Genomic DNA, 24,924 nt, shown 5'->3' with positions numbered 1-24,924 from the left:
TGTGCAAGACGGGGATTTGGTGTGAACTGTGCAGGGCAGGGAGATGAATATTCAAGGCATTGTTTCTCTGCCATCTGAGAAAATAATTATTCCTGCCACCTCCTTCTCTAACTTCTTCTACAAACACTGCAAATTTTACTGCTTTACATAGTTGTTCCTTTTAAGTTGTATTGACTTCCTCCATCCTCCAAAGACACATTCTAGATTATAACTTGCAATGTAAGATAAAAATTCTGTTCAGTTCTATTCTGGAATTTCTGCCAGTTAATGTTTCCACTGGCTCTCGATCTTCCTACCATTGTGTGGGGGGGGGTGAGAAAATTATCTCAGTATCTGTGTCAAACAAAGTTCTTTCTTTCCCATTTTGCAGATGGAGAAATTAACAGCAAACCTGCCCAGAACAGTACACTAAAGAATGGTCACACAGTCCCCTTGGGTGAGTTGGCCACCTCAAAGGAGCCAGAAACAGCAGCTGGAGCTGAAAAGAGACCAAGCTTTTCAAAAACTTCACAGAATGGTGAGGAAGAAATGGTGAACTCTGCTGAAGAACCCCTGAAAACAAAAGGTAAGAAATCAAAACCATGTGGAGACATTTTTTAATTAAGACCATAGACATGGGTGCAGAATGAGACCATTCAGCCCCTTGAGTCTGCTTCACCATTCCATCATGGGTGATTTATTATCCTTCTCAACCCCATTCTCCTAACCTTTGACAACCTGACTAATCAAGAACCTGTAAAGTTCCTCTTTAAATATACCCAATTACTTGGCTTCCATCACTGTCTGTGGCAATGAATTCTATATATTCACTACCATTAGCTACAGAAATTCCTCCTCATCACTGGTCTAAATGAACAACGCTCTATTCTGAGGCTGTACCCTTTGGTCCTTGACCTCCCCACCATTCGAAATATTATCTCCGTGTTCACTCTATCTAGGCCCTGCAATATTTGATAGGTTTTAATGAGATTCTCTCCCCCTCCCCACCCCCACCGCCATTCTTCTAAACTCCAGTGAGTACAGGTCCAGAGCCATCAAATGACCTTTTCATTCCTAGAATCATTCTTGTGATCCTCCTCTGGACCCTGTCGAAAGCCTTATGCTTTTTCTGTTTTGGTCACTAAATTTGCTTCAGTACTTTTTGATGTACTGTGCTGTGGAATGAATGGATAGATGGAAAATATTTATCATTTGCAGAAGAAAATAGTTGAAGTTTATAAAGAAATCAATTTAATCCTCCTCCTCACCCACCATAAGAAACATGAAAACTGGGTAGGTAGGTCCTGTTGAAGAACTGAGCATGTCTCCTGAAGGGCAGATCATTGTGGTTTTATAAAACAGATTTTGTTTGTTCTATCATTCAAAAGATTGAGAGCAAAGTACATGCACACATGCTCTGTAATTTTAGTGGAAAACCATTCTTTTTTAAGTACTGTTGAGTTTACATTTGTATTTAACGTGCTTGCCATCCCTCATATACTTGCCTGATATGTCTACTTTCATTCCTATTACCCAGCAGAGTTTCTGGAGCGACGACCATATTCAGAATTGGAGCCCATGCGTGAGCAGAAACAGGCTTTGCTTCCTCCCAAAAGACCTGTGTCAGCTCCCACTCTGGAAGCAGGCGAGGGGCAAGTGAAAGATTCTGGAGTCAGTATGACTAGTGCCAAGGATGTCTCCCCTATTATCTCATCCTTCTCGACTTCATGTTCCATCACTACCTCCAGTATCACTGAATCTTTGGCTGCTACTACAAATACTACTACCACCATATCAAGTGCATCTGTTTCCTCGACTATCCCGGCCCCTGCTAAGCAACCTCCCGTCCCACCTCCAAAACCCAACCGAAATAGTAATCCTTTGTTTGGTGAGTCATGGAATACAACTGCATAGCACACTTTATATTAAAAAGTGAAGGTAGAATTTTATGCCAAAATGGAAAGATATTATAAATCATAAACAGAAGAGGTTCTGTAGATGCTGATAATCCAGAGCAATACACCACACACAATACTGGAAGAACTCTGCAGCTTATTAAGCAAATATAGAGGGGAATAGACAGTCCTGATTAAGGTCTTGGCCCAAAATGTTGACTGCTTATTCCCCTCCATATATGCTACCTGGCCTGAGTTCTTCCAGTATTTTATGTGTGTTGTAAGGTATTATAAATATCATTTACCTGCAACATTCCCTCTAAATTTTTTTTACAGCTGTGCAGATGATCCATTGTTCTGAGCACTGCCTGAAAACTGAGCAGGATTATTTCAGTTACTGCGTGGCTATACACCAGCACAGTTTAAAGTAAAAATGTTTACCTCTTTACTGATTTGTGAATGCAAGAAGATGCTTTGCCAGGTGTTTATTGAAAGCTAATGTGATGGTCAGTTTGTCCGAATCATGCACTGTGTTGATCACCGAAGATGAGGCAGCACATTATTTTCATTGCAACACACACACAATGCCAGAGGAACTCAACAGGCCTGGCAACATCAAGGGAGAAGAGTAAACAATCAACGTTTGGGGCTCAGACCCTTCTTCAAGATTGAAACGCCAACTGTTTATTCATTTCCATAAATGCTGCCTGATCTGCTGATTTCCTCCAGCATTTTTAGTGTGTCGTTTGGATTTCTAGCATCTGCAGACTTTCTTATGTTTGTGACATTATTTTGACTCGTTGAAATGGAATTGAGTCTCTGCTTTGAAGTTAATGAAGAGAGAACCTTGATTAAATATTATTTGATTGCAGTGGATTATTTTCTCTTGAAAGGTTAGGATGGATTAACATAAGATTACTTTCAACAAAAGACAGAACTTGGTACATGAGGGTTTGATGTATTCTCTGAACAACGTTCTTTCATAATTTGATATTAAAATAAGTAATCATAAGTGATTGAGATACATATTATCCACTTTGTTTGTTATCTTAGATGTTGGCTGAGTTGAAAAAGAAGCCTATAGTTTTATTGTTCAAACTTGGTGGTGCTAGGTGAAAGTAACTGAACATCAAGTGATGAGAGCATTTGTTTTAGAAAAGTAAGCACTTAATATAAATTTTTAAATGGATTTGGAAAGTTAGGGCAGGATTGTAATGATGGGAGTTTCAATGATGATTGCTAGTGTGGAAGTTGCAGTAAGGCAAGGGTTATATACAACATCTGGGCAAGGATGACTGCAGCAGTGTATAGTCAAACCCATTGAAGGGAGACCACTGGGGGCAGTCTCTTGCTTACTGGTGACAGATAGTTGAGAATGACTGTGGCGCTATGTAATCAACCTAGAAGAACATAGCTTCCCTTTACACAGTAGGGGGTGCTGGAGACGGTTGAATAATGGAAGAATGTGAAACATAACCAACAACTAAGGGACAATTGTTTTACTAACTTCAAAATGATCATTGGTTGTTAGCTTGAAGTTTCAGTTGACTTTTGACACCTCTATTTTGAATGGTGAATGAGCTTGCAAGTCAGTAATTCAAATATATACAATTTACCAAATGTTCAATATTTGTACCTGATAAGCCAATTTTATATAAAAATAGCAGTTTTCTGTCCTCCTGGCTTCAGAACAGTGTGGGTGACAGGGGCCGTGCCATTCTTCTTGTGCACAAGTAAAAGAAGAATATGTTTGAGCGACAATACAATTCTGATTGAGTGTAGTTCAAGGACGAGCAAATTCAATAATGAGCTGCCTTAAGTCTTTGTTTTTAATGTACAATGAAGATGATGTAACTCCTTTGAATTAGTGAAATAACCTCTCTCTGATGCCCTGTATCCTTATGTAGTAGCATTACTCAGTTTTGAAATTTGTTGTTCCTCTGATGCCATAAATCTAGTTTCTGCACATATCTCATGGTAGTGTAGGAGCTTGGACCGCAAAGGTGTGCATTATTGAAGGTTAACCTGTGTTCTTTAAATGTAGGAAATCGAGAAGAGGAATGTCCAACATTGTACTAAACAAATTAATGCAATATTTAATACTTTCATACCCTACCCACTATTGCCTGACTTTGGATAGTTAATTTTGTCCAGGTAAACATTGTAAAACTGTTGCCTTGCTGTTTGTTTTATACACGAGATGTTATTGGGACAATGCTTGTGTTTCTATAGAGCTGCATTGTTTTTAATGGAGCACCAACTCAATTTTAAATATTCTGTTTCAGCGGAACTTAGTCAAGTCATGACCCCTGGCTTAGCTTTGCCAGGTAAGCATTCGCCACCGGTGCCACACAAAAGGATAAGCTTCAACCCACCCGTGACCGAGCCAAACAACACTACCCAAAGCTCAAGTGAGAGCAAGGAGAGAGTACAGTTACCAACAAAAGTACCAGCATCAGTGCACGCACCTGTGTCATCACCACCATTGCCTTCGCGGCCACCTTCTGCTCCAGAACCTGCTCCTCGACAGTCCCTTCCACCAAGACCAGTAGTCAAAGTCACTCCTCCCACATTGACGTTCAGTCACACCAATGTACAGCATGAGAAAGAACCAGATCCTTCACCTGATGGCCACTCTGACATGGAGCTCCTTCCAAATCGCCAGTCCCAAGTTCCTTTGCACATAATGATCCAACAGGCACTCTGTAGCCCTCGACCTGTCATCACAGCAGCTGATGCCTCAAATACAGCAAAATCACAGCTTTTTGAGACGGCCTTCGAAGATGCCAATAAGAATCGAGGGTTGCAAGTCACCCTCGAAAAGTTAAAGTGGTAAGAGTGGATTTTCATTTAGTAACTGGTTTGCAATTTTAATTTTCTGTTTCTCAAGGGGAGCAAGAGAAATCTCATTAAAACCTAACAGATACTAAAAGGCCCAGAAAGAGTGGATGTGAGGAGGACCTTTCCATTAGGAGGAAAGTCTGGGATCCAAGGCAGAGCCTCAGATTAAAGGGATGTCCCTTTAAAGTTGAAATGGGGAATTTATTAAGACGGAACTGGTGAATATGTGAAATTTTTTGCACACAGAAGGATATTAAGGCCAGGTCATTCGACAGATAGACTTGTTTAGTAAGGGGGAGAAAGCTGGAAAATGGAGTTTAAATATCAGTTGTGACTGAATGGCAGAACAGACTTGATGGACTAAATGGCCTGCTTCTGCTCCAATATCTTAAGGTCAAAGTCAACCAATATATGAACTGTACATTTTTCATGACCTGAGCCTCAACATTCTAAGTTTTGGTTTGGTTGAATGCAGTAGAACAGTTTCCTATGCTCTTCCCCAACCATGAAATTATCTAAATCCCTGCCATTATAAAGTTGCTCGAAACCCAACGTATCACTCAAACAGTCACAACTGTATGAGTACTGCTACTGTTATTTGGTCCCAAGTGAGGTGGCATCTTGTGAGTTTTTGCCCATCTGAAGAGATTCTGGAAATTGGGCCCAGACTGATGCATTTATATAAGCAGGGAAAATGATTCTTCAATGATTTGAGGATATTGTTGCCAGGATTCATGGATCTTTGCATAACGCACTAATGACAGCACAGTAAGGCAGTGATTAGCACATCAAATTACAGTGCCACCGGTGATCGATGATTGGGGTTCAATTTCTGTGCTGCTGGTAAGGAGTTTGCACATTCTCCCCATGACTGCGTGGGTTTCCTCTGGGTGTTTGTTTCCTTCCACATTCCAAAGATGTACAGTTAAGGCCAATTTATACTTATGTGTTGAATTTACACCATAGGTACCGCGTACCTTACGCCGTACCTATGGCATAGGGTGATGTGCACCTCCCCAAAAAAGTAACTCACGTGTTGTGGCAACACAGACCGCAACACCAGTGATTAGTAGCATCGCATTTCTTTCAATGCATTTCCGGTTGCTTCTTCTCTGCCGTGTCTGTACACCGATGCAAAATAGATGAACCAAGTCGTCAAATCTACCTGCCGATATGCGAAAATGTTTGAAGTGCATTTCCTCATCCATGTCTCTCACAAAGAAACTCAACACAGTGGCATAGAAACCCCATCATCAACTAGTGTTTTGGCACACACCAACACATGCTCGCTATGGCATAGAGCGACGCAGAAGTATAAATCAGGCCTACAGCATAGCCCATACGCAGAAGTATAAATCAGCCTTTAGGGATCAAGAGTTGTGGGCATCCTATGTTGGTGTCAGAACTGTGGCGACATTTGTGGGCTGCCCAGCACAGTCCTTGTTGATGTGATTTGACACAAATGATGCATTTAACTGTATATCTTGATGTACATGTGACAAATCAATTTTATTTATGAAGATATAAATGCAGTTAACCCTGATCATCTGGTGTTGCACTTTCTAAACGGGGGTGTATAGCATTTGACAAATAGAAAACCAAAGTGATTAAAGTGTATTAACAGCAGAGTAGCACAGCTCAAACAGTTGTTGCCACGGTGTCAGCGGTCTGAGTTCAAACCTGACCTTGAGCTGGTGCCTGCATGCTTTTCCTGCCACCATCTGTCACCAAGGTCATAGTCATTGCACAGAACTAGGCCCCTAAGCCCATGACAGACATGGCACCTGTTTTACTCATTTATGCCTGGTTGACTGAACTAGGACTGCATGCTTCTAATTCTTGTCCATTCAAAATGCCTCGTAAAAGTAGTAATTTTTTCAGATTCCACTGCCAGCTCTGCCAGTATGGTCCAGATATACTCTGGTTTTTTCTCTCATCTCATAGTTGTGAATGATTGGAAAGTAAAGGTACCACTCTAAAGTTCATGGAGTATGAAAGGATGTAGGAGAATCTGAGAGAAGTTGCTAAGATGATATGTTACAGGGAAAATTTAATGATGGAATGGGATTGTGTGAACTCTTTGTTACAAGGAAATAAAATATTGATTTTGAGGTGGAAAAATGATGAGATTAGAGGAGGAGATGTGGAAGGTGATAGTCTGGAATTCAACTATAGACCATAAGCCCTAGAGCAGAATTAGTCCATTTGGCCCATCAAGTTTGCTCTGCCATTCCACCATGGCTAATTTATTTTCCCTTTCAGCCCCATTCTCCTGCCTTCTCCCTATAACCTTTGACACACTTACTAATCAAGAACCTATCAACCTCCACTGTAAATATACTCAGTGACTTGGCCTCCACAGCCATCTGTAGAAATGAACTCCACAGATTCACCATCTCTATTTCTCCTCATGTCTATCCTAAAGGGATGTTTATCTATTCTGAGTCTGTGCCGTCTGGTCTCAGGCTACCCCACTATAGGAATTATCCTTTCCACATCCACTACATCTAGGCCTTTCAACATTTGATAGTTTTCAGTGAGGTGGTTCCACAGATTCACCACCCTCTGGCTCTGGAACGGATTGTGCAGTTGGCTTGCTTCAATGAAATACTTGAAAGTTATTCTTTTCATGTTAAATATCATCTAATCAGTTTCTGTTGTTCAATTGCACTCATTATACCTTTCTTTAACCTTCTATATTATAACCTGATCACCAGCCCCTCTGATGATGAGAATACAGAAGATGAAGAGGAGGAAGAGGAGGAGGAGGAACAGACGGAAGAGAGGTTCGAGAAGCAGAATGATACAGCGTTAGTTTCAACAGTTGTTATCATACCAGAACTCGTGAGACAGGATGAAGACACTAGTGATTCCGATGATGATGGCCCAATACTGTACAGGGATGACAATGATGAGGATGAGGAAGATGATTATCCCAGTATGTATTTAATTCACTAACTTAAGTTATGTACCTGCAAAACAATTGTGTAAAATCCACCTTTTTGATCAACCCGAAGAAGCATTGAAAAGTAAGAAGCGTGATATTAGTATAGAATTCTGCGTCTAACTCCAGCTTCTTTTTTTAAAAAAAATTGAATTTAATTTAATCTATAATTTTTATACATTCATAAGTACATATTGAGATAATATAAAAAGTAATAAGGCACTTAAATAGATAATTATGTGCAGTTGTAATTCCACTCTATTAGACTAAGCAATGACAATAATTGTTAAGAAAAATAGTAATAATAGTGGATTAATAATAATTTCCATGTATCTCTTCTGAACCATTACTTCTGGTCCAAAATATTATATGTTACCCTATGTAACTACCATTGTAGGATTTTATATCCTAACTCGTTCATGTTTGCTCTTACCCCCAGACATAATTATCCAATCCCTATGTACTTAATTACTTAAATTTTTTCATATTTTTCCCCTTTCCCAAATCTTTTCCTTTACTTGTGTTAATTCCCTATTTTCAAAAAAAAACAGTAAACAATCGAACCAAGAATGCTTACATTAGCAATATTACTGTGTTGATGAGAAAAGCAGTATAAATCATTAGGAGAGTCATTCAAAGTCTGCTCGCTTTGGGGTTATAAATTCAATCCATTTATTCCTAATTTGATTAAATTTTTCTTTTTGAATTCTCAAACAGTAGGTCATCTTTTCCATTTTAAATATTTCCAAAATAATTTCATGCCGATCTTCTAATGTAGGTAATACTGGATTTCGCCACTTTCTGGTGATTGATTTCTTACTTGCCGCTAAGAGGACCTGTAGCAACTTTATGTCTTTCTTCTGATCCAAAAACAGTACATGTCCCAAATAGAACATCTCAAAGTTCAGAGGTATCTGGGTCTTAAATACCTGACCTAAAGTTCTATGAATACCTTTCCAATATAAACTTAATTTAGGGCAATCCTAGAAAATATAGAAATGATTTGCCTCCTTGGAGCCACACCTTCTCCAACACGTCATGTTTGTGTCTTTATATTTTTCCTGATATGGGGTCTTGAAGTATCTTATATTTTTCCAACAATGTTCTCTCCAAATCAAAGAGTTAGTCGAAGACCACTGAAAGCTGCATATTTTCCCCCAAACCTCCTCTGAAAGTACCAACCTCGCTTCTTTCTCCCACTCCTCTTTAATATTCAATGTGTTTTCATTTTGGCATGTAAGAGTACATTGTATAATCAAGAAATTGATTTACTTGGCATTGAACTGTAAGCCAAATTCAGAATCTTGAAAAATTCTAATTCTACTGTTGATAAATCTGTTATCCACAACTCTGGTTAACATAATGTCGTGTTTGAAGGTACCTAAAAAAAAAAGTCATTATGTTCTAGACCATGTTTGTTCTATAAGGATTGGAAACTTTGTAATACTCTTTTCTGTGTAAATGAGAGATAGGTTGTATGACCTTTCTTTATCCATAGTTCAAATCTTTTATCTACTCTGTTGGGAAGAAATTTGGTATCATATGCATACCATCTAAAAAGTTTTAACATGTTATTAGTTCCACATGAATTAGCCACCTTCTGCCATACTTTTAATGTAAGATTTATCCAGCTGTTTTTAGACTTTTCCAATTGGGCTAGCAATCCTTTGTCTGTTATTGAGGCTTGCAGAGGAAAACTGTCAATCAATCCAAATTCTATTTCCTTCCATCTAGCCTGATATTCCTTATTACACCAGTATAACAGAGGGGTTATCTGTGAAGCATTAAAATAATTTCTCAAGCAAGGAAGTGCCATACCTCCTCCTTCCTTCCCTAACTGTAAGGTATTAAATCGAATTCTAGGTTTCTTTCCTTGCCAGATAAAGCAGGAAATCCATTTGTCCCATTCCCTGAATTGATTATCGTCCACCTCTACAGGTAAAGTCCGGAAAAGATAAAGTAACTGAGGGAGAATATTCATTTTTATAGTATTTATCCTTGAATTTAAACTTAAAAAGGGTATAAAATTCCATCTATGTATATCTGCTTTTATCTTTGAAATTAATGGCCCATAATTTACCTGTGATAACATTGAAAATTCTTTGGCAGGGTTATTCCTAAATATTTTAATGATTTGGCTTCCCACTCAAGATCATATGTATCCTACAGTTTTTTGAATACTGTATAACTTAGGGGCAAAACCTGCATTTTCTTTACATTTATTTTATAACCTGATACTTTCCCGAACTCATCCAACAGTGTAAATAATCCTATAAATGATTTTTTTTTGTTTCACTCAGATAGACTAAAACATCATCTGCGAATAATGCCACTTTCTGTTTAATCCCTGCCACCGTAATACCTTTTACAATTTCGCTCTGTCTTATTAGTTGGGCAAGCGGTTCTATGTATAGCGCAAAAAGGGAGTGGAGAAATTGGGCATCCCTGTCTAGTTCCTCTCTCTAAAATAAAGGTTAACTCCAGCTTCATGAATGAAATGTGACCTTTCACAGATTTAATGTGCCTTGCCTGAAATTATGGTCTAGAATTTTACTTAAATATTTTGATAAAGTGGATTGTTTCCACAAAGGATCATATGTAAGAATGTAGTTACGGTATACTTTTTGAGTAATAGTATAGATACCTTGTCTTCCTAAACATTCTCTGTCAATATTGTGTGTAGATTCATTGGCCAATAAGGTAAAGCGAAAAGATACTTTGGCTCTTAAACTGAGCAACAGACCTACAAAGCAGGAACTTATAGAGAAGAACATACTACCTCGCCAATCTGATCAGGAGAGGCTTGAGATTCGACAGCAGATTGGAACAGCTCTCATCAGGTAGGGTGATATCTGAATGTCTGATAGAGAACACTGCTTCTGTTCAAATTCTTTCTGTGCTCTGACATGATTCATGCATGGTGATTGAATGGATATTATCCATGAAAACAGTGGCTGAACATATTTTATTTGTTACGTACCCCGTAACTGGGTCACTTACCAGCAAAGATAGAGAGGTCCGTTGAAGTCTGATGGTACTATTTTTAACAGTATTTATTGGTAAAAATACACAAAAATAATATCAATGCAAACATACAGGTAATATACGTTGTCAATACTAACTCTAAAAGCGCGGGTATAATAATAATCAATAAGGAATAGCTCTATCGTTGTCTAGGGAATAATGTATTGTCCGATGGAAATATAGAAGTCACTTTAGTTCATTCAGGCTGCAGCCTTTGGTTGCAGAGAGAGACGATGTTTTTAGGACTTGCCGGTTTTCCTTTTTATGATGTCGATCCTTCAAAATGTCGTCGGTGGTGATCTCTTCTTTAGCTAAGCCGTCTTCCGTGGTAAGGCCTCAATCCCGGGCAACGGGAAAGGACACACATGGGCCTTCCTCCGGCTGTCGCTATTAAACGCTGTCACAGGATTTCCAGCGCTTCTCCTGGTGCGTCTAAAGGGGCTGTTCCCCAGACCCTCTTTTATCCTGACTCACAGGGTCTCAGATGTCAATCAGGTTGGGATGATGCAATCCCTCCACCAACCCCCCCTTTGATCGTTCCCTGAGGGCTTCCATGAAGTACAGTACTCAATACACAATTCCGTCTCCAAGAGACAATGGCTGTTTACCGTGGCTTTGTATCGCTGAGGGGCCAGGACATTCCAAACCCCTTAGTGGATTCTGCGTGTCTTTCTCTCATTTCCTGGGTCTCCTGACCTGAATTAATAGCGATCTTGCGATTCTCAAAAAGGAGGGAGCTACTTTGTACCCTTCGGCCCCTCAGAGTTGGGGCACAGGCGTAACACATTGGCTGATGAGTGCTCTAGAATATTGTGAGACAAACAAACTATACTACAGATTCAAGACCTTTTTTTAAAGTGTGGATTCTAAATCCATTGGCAATATTATTGTATTATCGGCACTGCCATTGCATCATTTTGTGTCACATTGGTAATTAATTGTGCCTCCAGCTATATGGATAGCTTAGTTCCTGTGGCAACAGTTGGAACTATTTTCTGTAACTGTTTGACATCTCAACAATACCCTTACACCAGCTGTTCACCAAACAGCAGGCAAGTGATCAATTTTGTAACATACCAACTCTCCAAAACAATTCAGAAGGTGTCATACAGATCAGCATTTGCACACATTCCCACGTCCTTCTCCCTACCATGCACCTGCCAGGAGGACAAGTGCAGGGCAGGAAAGAATGAAAGTCGGAGATGTATGAATCACAGACATAAAGAGATACTGACAAATATCATAGTCGTACATACCCAGAAGCTTCGTCTAGTTATCCAGTTGTACTGAATGAATTGACTTCAGTACATGATGTTTGATGTTTGCTACTATTAAATGCTATGAGCAGTTCTTATAAGTGGAAAAATTGAGCATTTGTTCCACTTGGTGTGATATGTTCAAGTATCGGCACTGCCATTGCTTTTTAATACTGACCTAAATTTAGACAACCTGACCCAGTAATAATTTATCCTCCATTCCATCAGGCGTCTGAGTCAAAGGCCGACTGCGGAAGAACTGGAGCAAAGGAATATTCTTAAAAGTGAGTATATTTTCTATTCTTCTATCTCCAAATGTAAATTTAATTCAAACTGTAATAAAAGTAAGCTGTAGTGGTTTTAATTCTTACTGGTTATTTGACTTTATAAAGTTAATGCTTGTGGAGAAATTGGGATAGTTAGATAAGATTTATGAAGTTTCTCTACAGGATACTTGTCTGGGGTTAATGCTACTTTTCTGTTTGAATTTTACTTTAATCAACATATCCTTGGGAATAGCCTTCGAGATGCTTCCCAAACTCAGGATCACCATGTCCATAACGCATCGGATCAGAATTAGGCCATTTTGCCCCATTGAGTCTACTCTGTTCATTCATGGCTGATTTATTTTTCCTTTCAACCCCATTCTGCTGCATTTTCCCAATTGTTCTAAATAGATGTCTTCTATTCTGAGCTGCGCCTTGTGGTCCTAGATTCCCCCACTATGGAAAATATCTTCTCCACATCTACTCTCCATTCTTTTATTATCAGATTTCCTTGGAATTGCATTTACTAAAAATAATTTTCTGAGTACTGATTGATTGAGGCATATCACTGTTTTGTTTTTCTATGACTTCATGATTATACACCTGGATTGTGCATGTGGTTTACAAACTGGGTGTAATTATAAGGAATGTTTGGTCCTTCACATAGCCGGCTGCCTGCTATGTTGATGATATCTCGATGAGAATTGCAGTGCTGCAGGAGAGAGCTATAGTGGGGTCCAGCATGGGTAGAGCCTCAGTTTGGGAACAAAATATGACTGACGATGCAAGGATGATTCTTGGGAACAATCAAAATGATGCAGGGAGGGAGGAGCAACTGACCAAAAATGATAGTTTTGATTAAACCTGATAAAACACTCTGGATTCATATGGCTAACCCTTAGGGTAATATGTGTATAAAAATGTCCATGACAATAATGTCTGTTGTGTCACTCAATGTACTGCATATGATACTGACTTTTCTAATCTCAGCTTGAGTAATGGAGCAAATGAAATAATTGTTTTTCTTTAACATTTACAGAAAAAGATGAAGAACAAGAACGGGCAGAGAAACGGGAAATCAAGAGACGGCTCACTAGAAAGGTACCCGACTATCAAATGGGCAATTTATAGTTTGTTGGATGCAGGTCTGCATTAACAACTAACCAAATGGAATGAGTTTGCGGCCTTTTACCTCAACCAAAATTAGGTGTACAGCAAAACCAGAAACTTCCTTTTTTGAGACTAAGAATGGGAACAGTCAAATTTTCCCAGAGTTTGAACAAAGCTGCTAGGGAGAGGGTGATTGTGATTATCATGTTCCAAAATTGTATAGATCTAGAATGGTTCTTCCAGATCAGAGGGTAGGAAATGTGACCATACAAAGAAAGAAGGGAGAGACTAAGTGAGCTACCAACTTGTTTGCCTGCTGTTAGTGGTTGGAAAAAATGTTGCCATCCATAAGACAGAATGTGTGATATTAAAATGCTAAGAAAATAAAAATATGACTTGGCAAATTTATGAAAGTTTATTCATGTTTGATTAATCTATTACAGTTGATAAGAATGAAGCAGTAGGTGTGTTTTAGAATTTTCAGAAGGCTTTCAATAAGGTCTCATAAAGAAGGTAACTGAACAATGAGCATGTAGAACTTGGGGTACTGTACTAAGTAGAATGGGTTATGAGCTGGTTAAGAAAGCAAAGGATAGGAATAAAAATGTCCCTCTGGAGCTTGTAGGTTTTGACTAGTTGGATAACATAAGGATTGATGCTTGGATCCAATAACACTCAATCCATATAAACAAGTATCAAGTATGATAAAGTTTGCTGATGGCAGGAACCTTAAGAGTGAATGTGATTAGTGATGAGGCTTCGTGAATGTAGACAAAGTGAACAAGTGGATGGAAACGTGCCAGAAGATTATAAGAAAGGAAAATGTGAGATTATCCATTTTGATAGAAAAATTTTAAATGTGCTATTCATATTAAATGGTGAGAGATTGGGAGATGATATTCAAAGGGAGCTGGTGTCCTTGTAGACAAAAGCTGACAACCTGGTATAACAGGTAGTTAAAGGTAGATGCTATGCTGTCCTTACCTGAGAAGATATATACTTGCTAGAGGGAGTACAACAAAGATTTGTCTAACAGGTTCCTCAAAATTCAAAGTAAAATTTATTATCAGAGTACATAACATTACCGCACGCAATGCTGAGATTCTTTTTCTGCAGGCATACTCAGCTAATCTATAGGGCAATAACTAAACAGAATCAATGGACAACAAACTGTGCAAATGCAGGCATAAATAAATAGCAATAAATAATGAGCATGAAATAACAAGATAAAAGGGACTTTAAATGAGTGTAATTATCCCCTTTTGTTCAAGAGCCTAATAGTTGAGGGATAGTAATTGTTCTTGAACTTGGTGGTCCTAGTATGGTAGGTTTATGAGGAAAAATTCAGTAAACTGGACACACAGTTTTTAGAGTTTAGAAATTGGCAGATTGAAATGTGCAATATTCTCAGGGTAAATGCAGGGATAATGTTTTCAATAATTGATGAAGAACTAAGGATCAGAGGATCAAAATTAGGGATATGCTATTTAAAACTGAAAGGAGGAGAAATAAATCTTTATGCCAGAGGACTAGTGATTCAATCATTGATCACATTCAATGCAGAGATGATTGGTTTCTGTATGTTAGAGAAATAAGGGATATAGATATAGGATTAGAGCATGCAGCTGAGGTAGATTAGCCACTGTCACTGCATACTGGAGCAGATTCAAATGACCAATTGGCCCAATCTTATTTGCATTCTCTTACACTGTTCTTCGATCTCCAACAAAAAAGGGGTGCACAGCAGTGAGTGACTTTTCCCATTGATAGTCATAGAAAAGTATAGCACAGAAATAGGCCCATCTAGTTTGTGCTGAACCATTTAGACAGCCTATTCCCAATGACCTACACCAGGACAATAGGCCTCCATACTCCTGTCTGCATTTCTAAAATAGTTTATTTGTTCTTCCTAGTTTAAGAATTCTGGAATGTGACATATTGGCAAATAGTGTATGTTAGGAAAGTTCTTTTGATTCCTACCACAAGTCTTCATGGCATATACAATATATTCACTGTAATCTCTGATAAACAGCTCAGTGAAAGACCCACCGTGGCAGAACTCCAGGCAAGAAAAATCCTACGATTCCATGAATACGTTGAAGTAACAGATGCCCATGACTATGATCGACGTGCTGATAAACCTTGGACAAAACTGACACCAGCAGATAAGGTAGTGAAAATGGTATCATTAGCTGTGATGTTGTCTATAATTCATTAGGAGTTTGGATTAATGCTAATTATTGCATTTAGAATTGGTGTGAATTCAGTATTTTAATTGCTCAATGGCTTGGGGAGTGGGACTGAGGAGGAGAGAAAAGAATCAGCCGTGATGGAATAGTGGAGCAGACTCAGTGGGCCCAATGGCCTAATTCTGCTGCTATGTCTTATGGTCTTACAAAACAGACAATAGATAATAGGTGCAGAAGTTGACCATTCGGCCCTTCGAACCTGCACCGCCATTTTGAGATCGTGGCTGATCAACTACTATCAATACCCGGTTCCTGCCTTGTCCCCACATCCCTTGATTCCCCTATCCATAAGATACCTATCTAGCTCCTTCTTGAAAGCATCCAGAGAATTGGCCTCCACTACCTTCTGAAGCAGTGCATTCCAGACCCCCACAACTCTCTGGGAGAAGTTTTTCCTTAGCTCTATCCTAAATGACCTGCCCCTTATTCTCAAACCATGCCCTCTGGTACTGGACTCTCTCAGCATCTGGAACATATTTCCTGCCTCTATCTTGTCCAATCCCTTAATAATCTTACATGTTTCAATCCCCTCTCAACCTCCTTAATTCCAGCGTGTAGAAGCCCAGTCTCTCTAACCTCTCTGCGTAAGACAGTCCAGACATCCCAGGAGTTAACCTTGTGAATCTACGCTGCACTTCCTCTACAGCCAGGATGTCCTTCCTTAACCCTGGAGACCAAAACTGTACACAATACTCCAGGTGTGGTCTCACCAGGACTCTGTACCAATGCAAGAGGATTTCCTTGCTCTTGTACTCAATTCCCTTTGTAATAAAGGCCAACATTCCATTAGCCGCCTTCACTGCCTGCTGCACTTGCTCATTCACCTTCAGTGACTGATGAACAAGGACTCCTAGATCTCTTTGTATTTCTCCCTTACTGAACTCTACACCGTTCAGATAATAATCTGCCTTCCTGTTCTTACTCCCAAAATGGATAACCTCACACTTATTCACATTAAACGTCATCTGCCAAGTATCTGCCCACTCACCCAGCCTATCCAAGTCACCCTGAATTCTCCTAACATCCTCATCACATGTCACACTGCCACCCAGCTTAGTATCATCAGCAAATTTTCTGATGTTATTTTCAATGCCTTCATCCAAATCGTTGACGTAAATTGTAAACAGCTGTGGTCCCAATACCGCGCCCTGTGGCACCCCACTAGTCACCACCTGCCATTCCGAGAAACACCCATTCACCGCTACCCTTTGCTTTCTATCTGCCAACCAGTTTTCTATCCATGTCAATGTCTTCCCCCCCCGAAGCCCTGAGCTTTGATTTTACCCACCAATCTCCTATGTGGGACCTTATCAAATGCCTTCTGAAAATCGAGGTACACTACATCCACTGGATCTCCCTCGTCTAACTTCCTGGTTACATCCTCGAAAAACTCCCAACAGATTAGTCAAGCATGATTTACCCTTGGTAAATCCATGCTGGCTCGGCCCAATCCTATCACTGCTATCTAGATATGCCTCTATTTCATCCTTAATAATGGACTCTAGCATCTTCCCCACCACCGATGTCAGGCTGACAGGTCGATAGTTCACTGTTTTCTCCCTCCCTCCTTTCTTAAAAAGTGGGATAACATTAGCCATTCTCCAATCCTCAGGAACTGATCCTGAATCTAAGGAACATTGGAAAATGATTACCAATGCATCCGCAATTTCCAGGGCCACCTCCTTTAGTACCCTAGGATGCAGACCATCTGGACCTGGGGATTTGTCAGCCTTCAGTCCCATCAGTCTTCTCATCACCGTTTCCTTCCTAATGTCAATCTGTTTCATTTCCTCTGTTACCCTATGTCCTTGGCCCATCCGTACATCTGGGAGATTGCTTGTGTCTTCCTTAGTGAAAACAGATCTAAAGTACTCATTAAATTCTACTGCCATTTCTCTGTTTCCCATAACCATTTCACCCAGTTCATTCTTCAAGGGCCCAACATTGTTCTTAACTATCTTCTTTCTCTTCACATACCTAAAAAAGCTTTTGCTATCTTCCTTTATATTCCTGGCTAGCTTTTCGTATCTTATTTTTTCTCCCCGTATTGTCTTTTTAGTTAAGTTCTGTTGTTCCTTAAAAACTTCCCAATCATCTGTCCTCCCACTCATCTTAGCTCTGTCATACTTCCTTTTTTTTTAATGCTATGCAATCTCTGACTTCCTTTGTCAGCCACTGTGGCCCCTTTCCCCCCTTTGAATTCTTCCTTCTCTAGGGGATGAACTGATTTTGCACCTTGTGCATTATTCCCAAGAATACCTGCCATTGCTGTTCCACTGTCTTTTCTGCTCGGCTATCCGTCCAGTCAACTTTGGACAGCTCCTCCCTCATAGCTCCATAGTTTCCCCTGTTCAACTGCAACACTGACACCTCTGAGCTGCCCTTATCCTTCTCAAATTGCAGATAAAAACTTACCATATTATGATCACTACCTCCTAATGGCTCCTTTACTGCAAGATCGCTTATCAAATCCTGTTCATTACATAACACTAAATCCAGAATAGTCTTGTCCCTGGTCGGCTCTCGTACAAGCTGTTCCAAGAATGCATCCCGTAGGCACTCTACAAACTCCCTATCCTTGGGTCCAGCGCCAACCTGATTCTCCCAGTTCACCTGCATGTTGAAATCCCCCATAACTACTGCGACATTACCTTTGCCACATGCCAATGTTAACTCCCTATTCAACTTGCACCCAATATCCATGCTACTGTTTGGTGGCCTGAAGACAACACCCATTTGGGTCCTTTTGCCCTTACTGTTCCTCAGTTCTATCCACACACACTCTACTTCTCCTGACCCTATGTCCCCCCTTGCAAAGGACTGAATCTCATTCCTCACCAACAGGGTCACCCCACCCCCTCTGCCCACATTTCTGCCCCTACGATAGCACATATACCCTTGAACATTCATTTCCCAGGTCTGATCTCCCTGCAGCCATGTCTCTGTTATCCCAACAACATCATAGTTACCCATTTGCACCTGGGCTTCAAGCTCATCTGCCTTATTTCTGACACTTCGTGCATTCAGATATAGAATTTTTAGCCCATTTCTCCTCTCTCTCTTTGAATTGCTGCCTATTGTGCTTAACCCAGCTCCCCGAACTCCCATCGGGCTATACGCCCCTAGAATTTTGTTGTCCTTCCTAAATTTACTTATTCTTTCAACACATTTAACTCCATGTTCCATCAGACCATCCCTCCTCTGTACATGTGTCCTCCTTATCACTTGTTCCGCCTCACCTTTCTCTACTACACACTTAATATTCCGGAACCGTGTAGTCCCCACCTGTCCTTTATTCTTCCTCTCGCTACCCTCTCTCACATTCTGGATCCCCACCCCCTGCAAATTTAGTTTAACCCCCCCCCCAAGAAGCACTAGCAAACTTCCCTGCAAGAATGTTAGTACCGCTCCAGTTCAGGTGTAAACCGTCCCTTCGGAACAGATCCCACCTTCCCTGGAACAAAGCCCAATTATCTAAAAACCTGAAGCCCTCCCTCCTGCACCATCCTCTCAGCCACGTATTAATCGTTATAATCTTTCTGTTCCTTGCCTCACTCGCACATGGCACAGGTAGCAATCCTGAGATTGTTACCCTGGGGGTCCTGCTCTTCAGCTTCACACCTAACTCCCTGAACTCCCTGTGCAGGACCCCGTCACTCATCCTACCCACATGGACCACAACATCTGGATTCTTGCCCTCCCTCTCGAGAATAACCTGCACCCTATCTGAGATGTCTCGGATGTTTTCTAAATCTTTATTTGAATTATTAGTGACTGCTTTATATTTGTTGGCATTAGATTTTATTTTCTAGTAAGTGAAAACATTTGTCTTACCAAATATCGTTAAAACCTTTATATCAAGTCAAGTTATTCTTTCTGTTTGTAGTGAATTGGCTTGAGTCAGGAAATTGTCCCTTTGTTTCTTTAAGCTGGTCTATGTGTGCTCCTCAAAAGAAGCAAAATGATCCTACTGACAAGCATCTTTCCATACAGAAGTCAGCTGCGATGATCTTAGCTAGCCATTACATTTGCAATGCCAGCGTGGCACAGAAGATGTTTTTGACAGAATTATTATGTTTTCTTTTTGATACAATAATTTGGAATAAAAATAAAGATTTCCTTCTCAAGCTTTTTCATGGTTGTAACCTTCCAGGCAGCAATACGCAAGGAGTTAAATGAATTCAAAAGTACTGAGATGGAGGTGCATGAAGAAAGCAGAATGTATACAAGGTAATTTCAGCCTTTTAACTTTAAAGGAACACCTAGAAAGTCCCAACACAAAAACATGCTGCAGGATCAGATCAGATCAGATCAGGTCAGGTCAGGTCAGGTGTAAATAGTGGACGGTCTGAAATGTTCCCTCTATGGATGCAGCCCAACCTGCTGAATTCCTCCAGCATTCCCTGTATTGCGCTTTTCCAACATCTGCAATCTTCTCTGTGTTTCCACTCTTTCTAAACCTTGCATGCCTTTCAGGTGGCGAGGATTTCTAATTTGGTGTCCACTCTGCTGGCACTAGTGTGCTTCAATTTGCAAAGAAGGAATCAGCTGCCTAAATATTGACTTTTGCTGCATCTCCTGACTGCTTCAAAGATGTTCTGGGTAATACCAGCAAAGATACGAGTAGGCCACACCCATCCTGAGACTGTTCATTCAGGTCAAAAGTGACCTGTCATTTTGCTCATTTAACCACTTTCAATCCATGTCATTTGCCATTCCCAGCAAAAACCTATCAAACATTTTTTTTTGAGGGTCTTCATCAGTTTGAGTTGAATGCAGATATTATGTCCTAGCTGTCTAGATACACAAGCCTGGGCAGTACAATATAGAGAGCAAGCTGTTTCTCATGTAGCAAATTTCCCCTCTGCACGCATCTGATGAACCCAAAGGAACGGCAGAGACCAAATCAGTTTGGTACCAGCAGCGTCACAAGAGTTGCCAATCAGAATTGAACTCAATGTAAGACTGCCCTAGGGACTTCAGCTCTGGATTTTTCCCTCGGGGTTTACTCCTGAACCCTTTCTCATGAGTGGGTACAGCTGCAAGGCAACGGAGGTTTGAGATCAAAGTTTTCCTTCTCTTAAATGAGTTGCCAACCACAGCTAACGAGCCCCATCTGACCAAAGCAACTGGTTTTAAGGCACCAGTAACCCACCTTTTCCCATTCACTTGTCAATAGTAACTGTTCCACTGGGCTTATTAGCTAAGCCACATGTGAAGATCAGGTGCTGGACTTGGTTATCAGAGGCTGTTTGGGGTGCACGCCATTGGGAGCATTTAATAGGTAGTGGGAGCTTGTTCCCATTACCAACCCTGGCTATAACAGCCTTAAGGAGTACATTCTGTATATGCCAAGTCTTAATCCCAGCCTCTGGACCTAAGAGGCAGCAACTCTTCTAGCTGTTGCTGCATTCTCCAAACCCACTGCAACTTGGAATCAGTTCAGGTGATGGATTAACCTATTAATCCATCAAAATGCAGGGAAAATTGATGAAAAGGCTTTTCTTGTTCTCATCATTTCCAAGATTCCCAGTCAATAATTTATTTTGAAGTAAGTCATGGTGTAATAGGCACACTCTGAGTTCCCAAAATCTGTAAGGAGACCAAATAATTACCATTCAAGTACCTTAAAAAATGCTTTTGTATTCACTGAATCTCAGAATCATAAAATTGAGTTTAATATCACTGACATATAGTATGTTGTGAAATTTGTTGTTGAAATTAAATGAAATTAGTGCAAAAAGAAAGGGGGAGAAAATGAAGTAGTATTCATGGGTTCACTGTCCATTCAGAAATTTGATGATGAAGGGAAGAAGCTGTTCCTAAAACATTGAATTTGTGTATACAGACTCCTGTATCACCTCCTTGATGGTAGCAATGAAAAGAGGGTATGCCCCTGTGTGATGAGGGTCCTTAATGATGGATGTTGCCTTTTTGAGGCATCACCTTTTGAAGGTGCCTTCAGTGCAGGGTAGTGTAGTGCCCATGATGGAGCTAGTTGAATTTACAACTTTCTTGAGCTTTTTCCATTCCTGTACAGTGACCCATACCAGACAGACCACCATAGAATATTTCAGAGCTACCTGGTGGAAAGGGAGGGCCTCTGTTTTAAGACCTCAGCACAAAGATGGGCCCTCTAATTTTGCAATGGTCCCTCAATGCCGAGTTACTGCTAATAATGTTCTCATCTCCTGGGATGTACATTATGCCATACATTCTGGAAGTGAAGGTCAAATCAAATAAGAAAAGACTGGGAGAAGGAATCAAAAATAAGGGATTGTATGCATCAAAATAGTCAGACACTCTATGATTAATAGTTGTTTCTCTTTGCCCCCCCAGGTTTCATCGACCTTAAGAATATGCACAGATATAAATGGAATGCAAACTTGATGGTATACGTGCATAGATGGGGATGAGGCCCAAGTACTGTAGCTGAAGCCCTGTTACATTGACACTTGTGAACAATGTATTCAATACAATTTCAGTGAATCTGGTGCCATGAGAAAAAAATCAATACTTGATAAACATATGTAAATTCAGTTTTCAGCGAATCATAATCCTCAGAATGGAGCTTACCCTTGATCATATCTGTCTCTGCACCTCCAATACTGCAGTTGTATTGAAATCTCAGCACTTGTTTAACATTTGCTGGGATGGTGTGCCAGGGAATGACTGTTTCCTTTGTTAAAGCAGAGATGGAAGAATAGTAGGCCATTGTATAGACTGTTATCTCTTCACCCCTAATCCCCTAATCAAGAATATCTTCTCCCTGTGATTTTGCATTTGCACGCACTTTCAAGTTTCAAGGAAAACATTGAGTGTCAACTGTTGGTGAACCATCGAGGACCCCGATTGACTGTCTGGCCCTCTTCTTCTGCCTTGCCCTCACAACTTCCATCAGTTCTATTGCCCTTTAGTTGCTGGTGTCCAGGAGCAAAACTGTCTCCTGGAATAGATCAGAAACTTTATATAAGGGTTTTCTAACCACCCACTCTGTGTAAGAGCTTCCCCCCCAAAAAAAAATCAAGTGCTGATTTTCACTGAAGCGGGTCTGTTTCGAAAGGAATATATCACTGTGTTGGGTGCCTTTCTTCTGAAAGCATCATGGGGGTGGCAAAGGGGGCTGGTTGTGTGCAGGGAAACCATAAACCTTTGTACATAGGAAGTGACTGGTTTGCATTGAATGTTAAATTGTGCCTCCATGGGAAAAGAAAATTGCACCTCCCATTTTCGTTTAGAGTGAATATGTATTCAGTTGTCTTCATATTTAAATATTGAATAAAGTATAATTGTGACTTTTTATAAAAAAAGAAATCAGAATCCATTCAAAACACTATGCTGATTTCCTTCACAATCAAACTGTCAAATAGTTCATTTTAGTTTTGTTTTATCTTGACATTTTAAATTGCCTTGTAATTTATAACAAATCAGTTTTCTCAGTCTTGCTCTCTAACAGATGATTGCATAGACAAGATGGCAGTGAAGAATGTAATTTGTTTTTCAATCCCTTGTCTTCTTTACCCTCTGGCAATCAATCATCTTTTATGTTATATATGAGTGTTTTTATCCAAGTGAACAGTTCAGTTAATTCTAGTCCTTTTTCACGATGGAATGCGGTGAATGGGTTATGAATGGGTTGAAATGAATCTATGTGAAATTGCTAAGACTTTTTTTTACTTGCAAAGCTTGTGGCACTTGCTCTATTTTAATTTTCAACATTTTCAGTCCTTGAAATCTGGATGTATATCAGTAAAATTCCAAGATTCTTGTCTATGGATAGACCAGTGGGATAGTCAAAATTAAATATATCTTGAGTTAAAGCTTGGCAGTAAAATCAATAAAATCCCATCTAAGTATTTGATTTAGTTGAGCGCTAATGGAATTATGAAAGGCCATAGTTTTAACAAAAAATTAGCACTGAGGTAAAAGGCAGGGCAGCAGTGAACAGCCCCTCGGATGCATTATGATGCTACCACATTGTCAGGTTCAACCATGTCATTTTTCATGCGTAATTACTTTGTTTCTCTGCTATTTCTTGTCTGCCTTTGTGTATTTAAAGTTGGCAAGAATACAAGAGGATTCTTTAATAAGAGGATTTTTTTTCATTTACCATTAAAGTCATTATGACAAGTAGCATTTGAAATACATCGATGCTGCACTTAACTATTGGATGATGGGGTCAATAATATAGTAATGACCCTTTCTAATAGAAATCAGAGTTATCCAATGGGTTGTTGGTTAATGCAATGAATGGTGACATGTTTTACAGGTCGGAAAGGTCTCTTTCTGATCTCCTTATGTGCTAACTTAACAACTTGCATCTAACAGTCTAGACACCATAATTATCCTTGGGGGCCCTTGGGCAACGGAGGAAGGTCAACTCAGGATTCCTACTCCTTATTATGTTGTTTCCTAGCGGGAAGCTCAGTAGCAGGGCAGAGATATGGTGAGTTATTGAAGAGCCAAGTTGCACTTGAAGAATAGCCACATGGAGCAAGTACTAAAGGAATACCAGTGCCCTCCTGCTCTGGTCAATGATCGAGAGAGGGAAGATGAGAAAACAAGGGTGCTGCAACACACTGGAGCCTAATGGGCATGCTTAAACTGCTAACAATTAAACTTTAGTGTTTTTATTAAGCCAGTGCATACTATGTGGCAGGGATTAATATACCCTCCCCTCCTGGAATGATTGCACATCTATTGTATGTAATATTTTTAGCAAAGTATCTTAATACATTTCTTTTTTGTAAAGTGTTGGATATTTTAAAATGGTCTTCCTTGTATCTTTTTTTTCCCTCTGATACAGCTTAGGAGTTTATTCATTGAACCCACACCATGGTATTTTTGTATTTTGAGGGGATCCAGGGTATAAAATTGCTCAAGAGCTTTATCATAATTGTTTGTCAGTTTTGAAATTCAACTGTACTGGGAGGAAGAATAAAAGACCAGATTGAAATCCAGCCTCCCCCATCAGAATCTTTCATCAAAGACATGCAAATTTTTTTTGCGGTCTGTATAGTTGTTGTATGTACATTTTCATATGAGTTGTAAATAATTGACAATTAATGTTGCTCTTATAAATTTTTGGTGTATTTTGTTCTCATTCAGTGCTGCTTTCTTTTAATAAAAAATAGATTCCTATTGGTTGTGAATCAATGTTCTGTTTTAATGTTGATTCTTGCCTGAAAAACACTTGTACAAGTTTTGTGGTAAAGATTAGCTTTATTTATCACATACACATCAAAACATAGTGAAGTGCATTGCTTGCTTCAATGACTAACACATCAGATGATGTACTGAGGGCAGTTGCAAGTGTCACTATGCTTCTAGTGCAAACATTGCATGCTCACAATTCACCTT

The 24,924-nt window shown here is 39.8% G+C and overlaps 1 protein-coding gene across 10 annotated transcripts in view; it reads left to right on the top strand.

Annotated features, from left to right (window-relative positions):
• Positions 1-24,716, top strand: part of LOC132383599 (phosphatase and actin regulator 4-like) — a 300,611-nt gene extending 275,895 nt beyond the window's left edge. For 9 of the 10 annotated variants that reach the window (XM_059954780.1, XM_059954782.1, XM_059954785.1 and 6 more), the window contains 10 exons: positions 371-565; positions 1,517-1,867; positions 4,160-4,706; positions 7,433-7,653; positions 10,343-10,499; positions 12,168-12,223; positions 13,245-13,306; positions 15,348-15,485; positions 19,718-19,794; positions 21,904-24,716. In XM_059954780.1, coding sequence (XP_059810763.1) covers positions 371-565; positions 1,517-1,867; positions 4,160-4,706; positions 7,433-7,653; positions 10,343-10,499; positions 12,168-12,223; positions 13,245-13,306; positions 15,348-15,485; positions 19,718-19,794; positions 21,904-21,919 — 1,820 coding nt within the window. In that variant the 3' untranslated portion in view covers positions 21,920-24,716. The remainder of the gene's footprint in view (positions 1-370; positions 566-1,516; positions 1,868-4,159; positions 4,707-7,432; positions 7,654-10,342; positions 10,500-12,167; positions 12,224-13,244; positions 13,307-15,347; positions 15,486-19,717; positions 19,795-21,903) is intronic. The other variant, XM_059954777.1, reaches the window with a different exon arrangement.
• Positions 24,717-24,924: the final 208 nt, after the last annotated feature.

The sequence above is a fragment of the Hypanus sabinus genome, chromosome 30 (genome assembly GCF_030144855.1).
Source record: "Hypanus sabinus isolate sHypSab1 chromosome 30, sHypSab1.hap1, whole genome shotgun sequence".
NCBI lineage: Eukaryota > Metazoa > Chordata > Chondrichthyes > Myliobatiformes > Dasyatidae > Hypanus > Hypanus sabinus.
This window is presented reverse-complemented; position numbering and strand designations above follow the sequence as displayed.